We start from the raw sequence: 11587 nt of genomic DNA, 5'->3' as shown, positions 1-11587 counted from the left end.
GTTTCATATATTTCAGCCTCTTCCTGAAAATAACCTTTTTGAAAGAAAACTACTGTTTAAAGGGTGTCGTTATTGCGTAAAAGGTAAAGTTTGCATGCGAGCCAAGTGGCCCATCAGGCCGGACCTTATCCCGGTTTCCGTAGCATGAAGCGACTAGGAGTATTTCTACTCCCCCCTGGATGGGATGCTAGTCCATCGCAGGGTTACCCCAGCATTAAGTTCGCCGGTACCCATTTATACACCTGGGTGGAGAGAGGCACTGCGAGAGTAAAGTGTCTTGCCCAAGAACACAACACAATGACCCCGGCCAGGGCTCGAACCCGGACCGCTCGATCCGGAGACGAGCGCACTAACCATGAGGCCACTGCGCCATTGCGTACATAAGAGAAAATAGAATACAGCGCCATGGGGGTTCCTTTCTTCAAGTTTCTTACTGCAGTAATGAGTTGTGATCATGAGATAAATGTACATTAAGAATGTGCATTAATACCATGACGTATAAAGTCTGCACAACTGCTACGCCAACAACATTCTTGATAGTGATATTAATGGGCAACTGGTAACCGTCTTCTGGAGATCCTGCCGGTAACGTAGTCGATACAGACTTGGAGGAAATTCCTGAGGATATAAGGATATCTCCTGCACGAAATTCATAAGTTAAAGGTTTATTTTTATCTTGCCATTCAAAACACTCAAAAGAAAATTCTGTATCAAGTGATAAGCCTTCACTGGCTGACGATGAGCAGTACCCGTTGTGTGGCTCTCCTGCCGTTTCAAATTCGAGTTCGGCAAAGCCTTGTGTTCCCTGAAGAGGTGAAACGAAGAGCAGTAATCTGTATTTGGAGTTGGATTGCAATGAGTTCTTCTTGATGATTATATTTGTCGCATTCACAGGCGTGGAAGTCATGTAAGGCAAAATAGGTGTAACTTCCCACGTGTTGGATTCCTCGTTCTTTCTTTTCAGTTGCCATTTAAACGATGAACCATTGCAAGGATGATTAAGACATTTTGATGTCACTCGGAGTTTATTTGAAGCAGATACGACACTACCACAATCTACAAAGCATCTGAAATAAGCGCAAATGCAGTAAATTTATATTTATTAACAGGAAAGTTCTGTGTTTTAAAACCGTGACCAACTTTTTTTTTAAATTTCACACACATTTTCTCACAACAAATTCAGTGTCTCTCTTTTCACTTTCTACAAAATTAATTTAATTCTTAGTTAGGTTTTAGTCCCGGCACAACTTTAACTGTTAGATGGACATTTCATTTTTGAAGATGTGACGTCATTGACAGTAATGTGGTTTTTAGCAATGGCAATATTTACCTCAAAGACACTTGGGGTATCTCTCCGGCCGCTACTTCAAATGACATCTCCGCAGAGGAGGTTCTTTCATCTTTGGAGGCAACCAACTTCAGAACATAGGTCTTTCCAAGTTCAAGTTTACTAGTATCAATGCTGATGATCGAAGAGGCAATCTGCCCGACAAAGGATCCGAAGCAGTCATTACTGACGGAAACGTTGTCTCCCGGAACAAGACAGGACCAAGCAAAACTGAGCTCAGTGTAGCTTCCGGGGCCAATATCTCCGTCATAACTCAGTGAACCATTTACTATCGCAATTTCAGTCGATCCCCAAAGAGAACTGCTTCCGCCTTCAATAATGGCTTGTATTGGAGCAGCAATAACTTCAATAAAACCGTAATCAAAGGCCGTGAGAGTCTGCGAGAACACTGGATCACCGATTGTGTAAGACGCAGTAAATTTGACTTGATAGATACCAGAGGGTATGGATCTTCTGTTTATGGTCCACTCTGTTGTTCCTTGACTTACTAAAGTCCCCTCTGCTGACTCTGAAGTAGCCAGTTCCATTTCACTGACCAGACGCCATTCCAGTACTTTCTCTAACACTTCCCCAGGCAGATGTCCTACCATCGCTGTGAGGACACTTTTGAGAGACCGCTTGATAGGAGAAGCCTGATACTTGTCCTTGGATATGTTTTCAATTGCCACTGTGAAGTCTCCTGCCGATAGATTTGATTAAATGATTACTAATATCATCAAAATGAGTTATAGGTGTAACAGTAAGTGTCATGCCCCGTGATCAACATTTTGCAATGCAACGAGTATGTCACGTGGTTTGTTATCTTTCATATGGAAGAGGTGTGTGACAAGAAGCACTTTACTGTATTTGAAAAATAATAATTTTTCAACTTACCTACGGGGTCGCAAAGTAACCCATCACCAGTGTAGCTTTCCCGACACTCACAGGTGAATGAGCCTTGATTGTTGTAACAGTGAGCCACTCCATGACAGTTGTGAGTTGCTGTTGTGCACTCATCGATATCTGTAGGAATAAAAGATGTTGAACTGAAGTAGAAGCGTCGGTGGCAGCTGGGTGCTAACTGATGGACATCGCTTGTCCTCTGCGTCTAAGCTCGGGTCACTAATGTGAAACGTGCAGCTGTAGCCATAACACAGATGACCCGAACACTCTATCAGCAGTAAAAGTAAATCTACTGTCATTTACCTGTGTTCCTCTGTCTTATCAGTCGTTTAGAAGGGATTTAAATGAAGCGAAGGCGGTTTACATTTCGAATATTATCTCGTCTGCCGCTTTGCAATTATGACGCTCCGAATAAGCGATTACGTTTCAAATTTCCATTATCGTCGTTAACTATTAACTCTCAGAATCTCCTTCTCCCCCGATGAGAGTTAATAGTTAACGACGATAATGGAAACTTGACGCCTTCGCTTCATTCAAATCTCTTCCTAAACGACTGCGCTTCATTCAGAGCCCTTCTAAACGACTGAAAAAGACACAGGAACATATGCAAATAACAGTACATTTACTGTTACTGCTAATATAGCGTTCGGTTCTCCTGTGGCTATAATCATGATTTCAAGCAATATAGTGTGTTAAAATTAGCTTGAACTATTTTTCATGCCTTATTTTAAATGGAAGTGGATCGACAATAGTACATGGCTTTATGGACTACCATACCAGAACATGTAACACCATCGCCTGAGTATCCTTGGTGACAGGTGCAGTAGAATGATCCAATAGTGTTACTACATTCAGCGTCCAAGTGACAATCATGTACTCCACTCTTGCATTCGTCTATATCTGCCGAAGTAACAATTAAATTCAACAAAATGACAACGGATTTCTGGCTCTACTCTAGCCAAGCAGTTGACATTTACAGTAAGTTGATTACCTAACATTTTCGTATGGGCTTATATACATACACGCTTACTTAGATGCACAGCGCATAACATTAATTTTTATATTGGTTGTAACCAGCTTACAGCTGTCAGTTGGCTAACTTTCGTTTCCCATACCAAACAACTTTGTCAACTTAGACAAGACACAAAACCGGAGAAGGGAGAGAAAGTAACTTGTACTTATCTTGTGCTCAAGTTCTCCTCACTGAATTTAAACTGTGGGCAACTTGGCTCAAATAATACTGTCAATCAATCAATCAATCAATCAATCAATCAATCAATCAATCAATCAATCAATCAATCAATTAACCAAGCAAGCAAGCAAGCAAGCAAGCAAGCAATCAGTCGGACAGTCAGTCAGTCAGTCAGTCAGTCAATCAATCAATCAATCAATCAATCAATCAATCAATCAATCAATGTAGTCTCTACTGACATTCGGGTACGTACAAGGTGGTACGTACCCGCGCATTGTCGACCGTCTCCAGTGTACCCTTCTTTGCAGCTACAGGTGAATGCACCTCCATTGTTGGTACAAGTCGCATCTGAGTGACAGTCGTGGGTACCACTCGTACATTCATCAATATCTTAATTGACAACAGCAGCAGATGTAAGTATCATGGAAAAATTCTAAGTTAATTTAGGACATCCTGTCCCTTTCCTTGCTATTGTAATACTGTTTTGTATTGTTCAACTCTCGTGTTATTCGTCATATTTAATCTGCAAGGCTGCGGCAAATTGTCAACATCAATACAGCCTTCAATGTTAACTTACATATCAATTTTTGATTTTTGATTTTTTTAAAATTTTTACTGTGGGAAGTAAGTCACAGGCATTTACTTGGGTTGTCTTAAATAGCTATCATTGTAAGAATATTTATAAATGCACATAAGCTTATGAACCATCATACCAGAGCATTCAATGCCATCGCCTGAATATCCTTGATGACAAGTGCAGTTGAATGAGCCAAGAGAGTTGACACAGTGAGCATTCAAGTGACAGGCTCCGGTTTGGCATTCATCGATATCTACGACAATAGCAACAGCATTCTATCATTAATCACTAATTCTTACTTTCAACGTTTCTGAGATGGCAAACACATGCTTTATATACATGTATATCCAACTTGTTTATATCATCTCACTCTTACTTTTATTATTGTTATTATTTTTGTTTATTCTTCCACAACATTTTTAACTCTGCTACCCAGCCAATTACTGACCCAGCTCAACCGGTGTTAATTTAACTGATCACTCGACAACCACTTGTTTTTGTATCCTTCTACTCATGAGGAAAGGGATAAAATTCAGTGTCCTACGAGCTTTTTATCGTATAAGCATGATACAAGAGTCTTGGGTTGGGGGATAAAGTATCTTTTTATGCGTTTCATTTTCAAAAGAAAAATACTAGTTAATATCGAGAGATGGATTTACATCTTTTCAGTAACGTTTTCGCCGAGATTGCGATGGTCTCTCTTAGCAAAATATACCAGTAGTCCTCGGTAAAAGATAGCAATAATTTCTACCACCTCGTATTATCTACTGCCAAATAGCTCGTTTGTTATTCACGCACATCATAATTAATTCAATTTATCTATTTTCATTTTGGGCAATACCGTAAATGTTAGTAAAGACGTAATAAGACATGGAAGTTCCGCCAAACCCAGCCGAGCCTATGTCAAAATTAAAAAGCGCCGTGAATAAAAGCAAGAGGAACGAGTTGAATTCCAGTGGTAGAAACAGAAATAGATATTTCTGACTGTGGTAAAGGATTAAAGACGATGGTCTTAGCAGAGAAATTGTAGTAGCGTTATATTTGCCCAATCTATAACTTATTTTTCTTATTTGCCCTGAGAAACGTCAAATTGCTTGACGAGAAAATTGCCAAAAACGATTAATTACCCTATAATTTTAAGGAAAAATCACATTGGAAGGCCATTACTACTTACAGACAATCTTCAATTTTAATTTCCCCTCCACTACACCCCAGCGAAAATTGAGTTAAGTTTTCTCGTTCACTGCCCAGAAAGATCATACCCATGCATTGAAGGCCATCCCCGGTAAATCCTTCGTTGCAGCTACAAGTGAATGCACTTTCTGTGTTGGTACAGGTAGCATCTGAGTGGCAGTCATGGGTAAAGCTTGTGCATTCGTCGATATCTGAAATAACAGTAACTTCAATGAAATTGAAGCATGAATCATGTAAACAATTAATTTATAGAATTCTTGTTTATCTGTGGCAGTTTCTATCCTGCTTACAAACAAATGATTGGTTAACTGAACGATTTATACATTGATTGAAATAGTACTTTAGCTTATGAAAACGTTAAAAGCTGCATACCGCTACATGATGTGCCGTCGCCCGTATATCCATCATTGCATGTACAAGTAAAAGAGCCCTCTGTATTGGAACAAATCGCCGATGTATGACAGTCGTGAGTATTGGAAGTACATTCGTCAGTATCTAGCGACAAAAAAAAAAAAAAGAAAAGAAAACGTTTAATGTGGAAGAGCTGTTTAAAGGAAGAACAATATACTTCTGGAGTTTTTTTTTCTACGGCATTTCCGCATTTACAGAAGTAGTAAGCACCACATTTGAGTAACATGTTAGTTTGTTAAGTGAACATAAACAACATCATCGGCCAAAAAAAAAAAAAAATATATATATATATACATACATATATATATATATATATATATATATATTATATATATATATATATATATATATATATATATATATATATATATAGGCAGAATAATATGGTTTTCCAAACGGTGACTTCCATTAGAAGGATCAAAAGATACCGTGCTTCAATGTGAATTTTAGTTAAGTGTAAGATGAGGCGTCATGAAGCAAACTTCTAACTGTTCCGGCTTTTAATGTGACGTTTCGGCCTTCGGCCTTCTTCAGATTGGAACAATATTTACAAGTTAAAAAATAAAAATAAAAAGGATTTTTAACGTCTTATTTTTTAACTTGTAAATATTGTTCCAATCTGAAGAAGGCCGAAGGCCGAAACGTCACATTAAAAGCCGGAACAGTTAGGAGTTTGCTTCATGACGCCTCATCTGACACTTAACTATATATATATATATATATATATATATATATATATATATATATATAAAAGATAACAATAACAACAATAATGAGTAATCAAAAACTAAAAGTTTGATGTTTTTTATTATACCAGTGGGTTACTTTGGAACATTTTTAGAGCCTGTATGGCATGAATTGTTTCTCTTTTTTTTTACCAGTCTCTGTAGTAGACCATTTGCATGTATATCCTTACGAAAAAGACGCTAAATGTTTTACTAACCCTGGCAAGGAGTGCCTGAATATCCTGGTGCGCAGTTGCATTCTGTTGCCCCATGGCTAACTGGACATGCATCGTTTTCGTCTGCACAAGTAAAGGGTTTGCTTTATTAGATATGAAAAAAAAAAAAGTTGAAAAAAGCGGAAAACAAACAAACAAAATGTCCTTTCATGTTTGACTTGTGGGGGCTCCCACTTAGTACTGAGAGTCCCTGACCTCTTTACGATGTCCCATATAGCTCTAAACAGAGCTTTTTGGGGGATTTGGGCGTTATTTGTTGGCTTGTCGAGTTTCGGTGTACATGTTAGGCTTAAGTTAAAACAGAAAAAGAGACAATGAAACATACATTCAGAAAAACGGACAAGCAGAGAGAAAGACGAACATAAATACAGACAGACAGGCAGGCAGACAGAGGCAAAGAGAGAGACAAGCAGACAAAACAAAAACAAACAAACGAACAAACAAAACAACAACGAAAAAACTCCTAGGGTTTTGCCCGCTGTATATAATTATAATGATGAACTATTCGTTATGACAAAATAATACTAAGACAAAATAACAAATAAACTTGACATTGCACACCTGGTACATTGACACGCACGAGGCCTTTTGGAGTGCAAGGAAGTGGGGAGGAAGATACATGTACACTTGCAGGTCAACGATGTTTACGCTTCTGTTCTTAACTAGTCTATGCTATACCTAAAACATTTGTGATCAAGCAATATAAGTAGGTACATATAGATTTGCTAGATTGCGCCTATTAAAATGCCAACGCACGTTCCTCAGAAACCGTGCTCCATACAGATTGCAACAATTGCGAGGAAATCATAAGAATATCGTTATCATTGCAGCTTCAGGTATAATTATAATTAGAGTTATAATTTTATTTTAACACTTCAACAATATAAATCGTGATGATTGTTTCCGTTATGCTGTCGTGTTGAAACGTGAACTTAACAATACATACTAATAGACAAGCAAGATGCGACGTTAGAAGCGACTGATAGTCAATTTACCTCTAACACCGCAATAACGTATATAACAGGAACCCGGCTTTCTCAATTTATAAACGTAGAATCCGCTACAGTTGCGTATCTCAACGGTATATGAATAGTAACAGCAATTGGAGAACCAATGCATACAAGCCGTTCTTGTTACCGCTCCGTCAGCGACAGTGGGATGACCTCCGCCGCTTATCCAGCCTGCCATATGTGAGTTGCAACTTGATTTTGGAATGCAGTAATCAGCCATCATTGTCCCAGCATCCCCAGTGAAACGGTACCACCGGTTACTAGTAATGGCATTCAAGTCACAATACAGACTGCCGCCGGCATAATTACTCCAATATCTGTTGGCCTCCGTAAGTTCAGCGTACTCCGAAGATGTACATTCGGTTGGTATACTGTGACCTATTAAGTCAAAACATTTGATATTGAAGGCACTTGATGCAAACCACCAAAAGGCTACCGCTACGAGTAAGAATTCTTTAAAAAGTTCTTAAATTACCGCTACGAATAATATATTATTCACAAAGCAATGAAGTGATGCTAAAACTATCTTTACTGCGTAGGCCGTCTAAAATTGTAACAAAATTTGAAAAAAAGAAATTTTAAACACATTAAACAGTAATGAAATTCAGAGGGTATATAACTGCTCCATCTTATATAAACAGCCACCATCTTGGATACACTCCTTGAATCTTTTTATTTTTCAGAAATGCTAAGAATGTAAAAATATATGCATGAAAGCCATTTTTTGATGTGTGCGGGAAAATGCCAAATATTGAAAAGCTCGGCTGTCAAGCCAATTATTTTGACAGTTGTTGTAGCATGACTTTTGTGCCGTTACATTTTTCCATTTGCTTTGCATTTAAAGCTGAAGTATGGTTGCCATGGGAACATAAAGTTCCGAGAACAATAATATGGCATACAAAGTTGCTCCCAGGTTAATTTTAATCACAAAGTGTGGCAGTTCCCCACTTAAATATTGAAAATGTTATAAAAGTTTACATGTAAAGTAAGAAAGCATAAAGTTCCAATGACAATTTTTTTGATCTGAAAGGAGAAAGACTACGTAAGAAACTATGTTGGCTTTCATCGTCCAGTACACTTCGTTTGCGCATGCGTTTGTGTCGATATTTAGGAGATTTAATCCCAAATTCCAGCCCGTTGAAGTCAGTTCACTGTTTTCCCTCTCAACCGCCAGGGTTCTCCCCTTTTTGATAAACCATAGCTTTCAGTTATTTTATGTTAAAATAAACGGAAAAAATAAATAACAAAAAAATAATTATGACAAGAATTGAGATAAGAACAAAACCAAAACAACGGAAATGCTTCGGAAACTGATATGACATGTAAACATGAAGAATTAGGTTTGATAGCGTAAGGAATTTTCATATTCGGCTTTTTTTTATGCAGTTATGCCGAGAACCAAGTACCTCAACTCCTACATAATTGAATCACTTGAACTGATTTAAAAAAAAAAAAGAGTTTGTCTTCATAACAAATTCTAGACAATTCTCCAGCACTTATTATCTCAAATTAGTGATGAATATTTAATAAGCACCCTTTCAGTAAAACGGACAATTAAATTAATGCACAATAGGTCCTTACTTAGAAAAGTTAATACTAAATGAACTCATGCTGAGTGACTTAATGACATCTAGCGCAAATTTCTAGGATGCATTAAACAAGAACAAAGATGAGATTATCCATCACACTCAGTGATGGCATAAATCTCGAAGCTTTTTCATTTGAATCTTGTAATAGAACAACATTCTGCTTTTATATAAGTGTTTCTGGAGCGGAATAAAAACAGAGTCCGTTTAAATTTCCACAACCATGTGCTTTTCATTTTTTTTTTTCCAGCTGTGAAATATCTTTCTCGGGCGTAATCATTTTTTTTTTTTTTTTTTTTTTTAACAGAATAGAAATTTCATTTCGCAAACGCTCATTCTGCCATTAACCATTCTGTTAAACGCTTAACTCTTCATTCATTGAAAATTCAATTACCTTTTTTAGTGCTCTATCGACTTTCCATTATAGCCTGTTATATTCTCCAATAAAACGTACAATTGTTCAAGGGTAGTCGTTGGCATTAAAAAAATGCTACATGTGCAAGTCAACGGCGTATAACGTGATGATTTCTGTGAGCAATCTACACTTCACACGGCAAATGCAATTTTGATTTTTACTGACAACTTTCGGAGGTATATCGAAGTTGCACCAAAATCATGGCGAGAACAAACATTTAGACAAGCGATCACAGTGTGTGACTTGAGGCTCGTGAAAGGACGACAAAGTGACATCGTTTGCGTTAAAATCACGAAAAGATTTCATATTCAGACGGTGGACAAGCATACTTTCCTTAACACATACGTGGCCTCATTATTGTGGATGAAACGCCTTTTTATAACACGTCCCTGATATGATTAGTTTAAAAATCGTACCGATTAAACAAAACCAAAACAAACCTCCATATGCAAGTCCTCCAACAATCACCAACAGCAAGGCTCGAATAAATAACCAAAGGGCCGTTTCCTAAAATTGCAATCAGAGTGATCAATATGCTTATTCTGGCATGTAAAGAATATTTAAAATGCCTTTCAATGATATCATTGGAGGCGTAACTTTCAGGACCATGTATACTTTAAAAGCCAAACAATGACGTGCTTCTTAATTCAAGCTTAAAACATCAGACGTAAAAATCAGGCCTACTTTAATGAAAAAAATATATACATATAAGAGCTAACGCTCCTACCTCCATATTTTCCGACAGAGAGCGATTGAGGCACGGATCAGCTTCAAGAAGGTTCGAGACTTCGCTCTTTTCGAAGCAACATCATAGTTAACGTCTTCACCGATGGGTGTATTGCTTTCAACTGAAGCAAAAATTGTCCTGTGGAGTTTCACATTCGAATATATAAACTGGTGCATTTTTAACCATATCTCCTTAGAAACTGCATTTTCCAGAACATTCAATTTTGAGAGCATCGTTTAAAGAGGTGAATGTTGTTATGACGCCTGCAATCAACAAGGGAGTATACATATAGATGCGGAGATTTATAAGTGTGAAGGTCCACTACTGTGCACATTCTTTCGTTTTGTGCTCATACCCTTTACTTGAAATGAATAACCGAATGTTTCTGCTTGTTCGTTCCGCGATCAGCAGTAGGCGGCTACCATATGTTTTGTGCACGGTCAAGCTAAAAAAGTGAACGAAAAAAACAATAGAAAATTTTGACGGGCCTCATAAACTATGCTAGCGCTTGATCAAGAAATCATATTCTCTAGGGGCTACAGATTAAGTAATTCCTTTAATACGACAATTGGAGAAAGTGATTATTTAATTTCTAAAGGAGCGTTTGTCCTGGGTTGGCTGGGAAGTAAAACACTTTGATTATCGCCTTGAAATTGATAAAGGTGCATTAACGGCAGAGAGAATTTAGTGGGTAACCTAAGGCTGACGCTTGGAGAGTTAGCCTTCCGTTGTAGCAAGAATGTTCAAAAGGGAAAAACCAAAATCCTCCTTTTAAGGGTGAACGCTCTATAGAAATAACAGTTTTTCCTAAATTTTGACATTAGCGGTTTATTTTCCTTTCTCAACGTTTATGTTGATAATCAGCTAAGCAAAACTAAGGAATTGGAAAAGGGACTAATTAAGACTGAAAAGCCAAACAGGTGGTATATTCGATCACGAATCTACTTAGCCAAGAGACTATGATCTAGAGTCTCTTGACTTAGCATAAGTGTCGTAGACGCAGCATGACAGTGCTCGGCCGCTCCACAAAGGTGGAAGAAGATTTGCCGTGAAGATAATTTCTCTTATTAGTCAGAGTAAATGGCACACTAACGTACTAGCGATTCTAACTTCAAGCAAGTTGTTTGTTTTTGTTTAACGTTTTGATAAAGGCAATTTGGCAAATCTTTTTCCTGAGAGATCCAAAGTAGCGGTTTGTGTTGAAAAAGAAAGATGAAAAAGGAAGGAATACTCTGTTTTATTAATGACTGAGTCACATGCAGCGAAGAAAAGGAAACTTATTTT

General features: G+C 37.7%; 1 protein-coding gene across 1 annotated transcript in view; it reads right to left on the bottom strand.

Moving 5' to 3' along the window:
• LOC145484367 (polycystin family receptor for egg jelly-like) overlaps nucleotides 1-5830 on the bottom strand; it is a 17668-nt gene extending 11838 nt beyond the window's left edge. The window contains exons 1-5 of the mRNA XM_081462986.1: nucleotides 5566-5830; nucleotides 3008-3130; nucleotides 2222-2350; nucleotides 1331-2027; nucleotides 491-1067 (exon numbers count right to left, since the gene is read on the bottom strand). Of these exons, the coding sequence (XP_081319112.1) occupies nucleotides 491-1067; nucleotides 1331-2027; nucleotides 2222-2350; nucleotides 3008-3130; nucleotides 5566-5830 (1791 nt within the window). The remainder of the gene's footprint in view (nucleotides 1-490; nucleotides 1068-1330; nucleotides 2028-2221; nucleotides 2351-3007; nucleotides 3131-5565) is intronic.
• Between the last annotated feature and the right edge of the window lie 5757 nt (nucleotides 5831-11587).

This window comes from Orbicella franksi, chromosome 4, assembly GCF_964199315.1.
Source record: "Orbicella franksi chromosome 4, jaOrbFran1.1, whole genome shotgun sequence".
Taxonomy (NCBI): Eukaryota; Metazoa; Cnidaria; class Anthozoa; order Scleractinia; family Merulinidae; genus Orbicella; species Orbicella franksi.
Note: the sequence above shows the minus strand (reverse complement) of the source record. Positions and strands in the feature narration are given on the sequence as shown.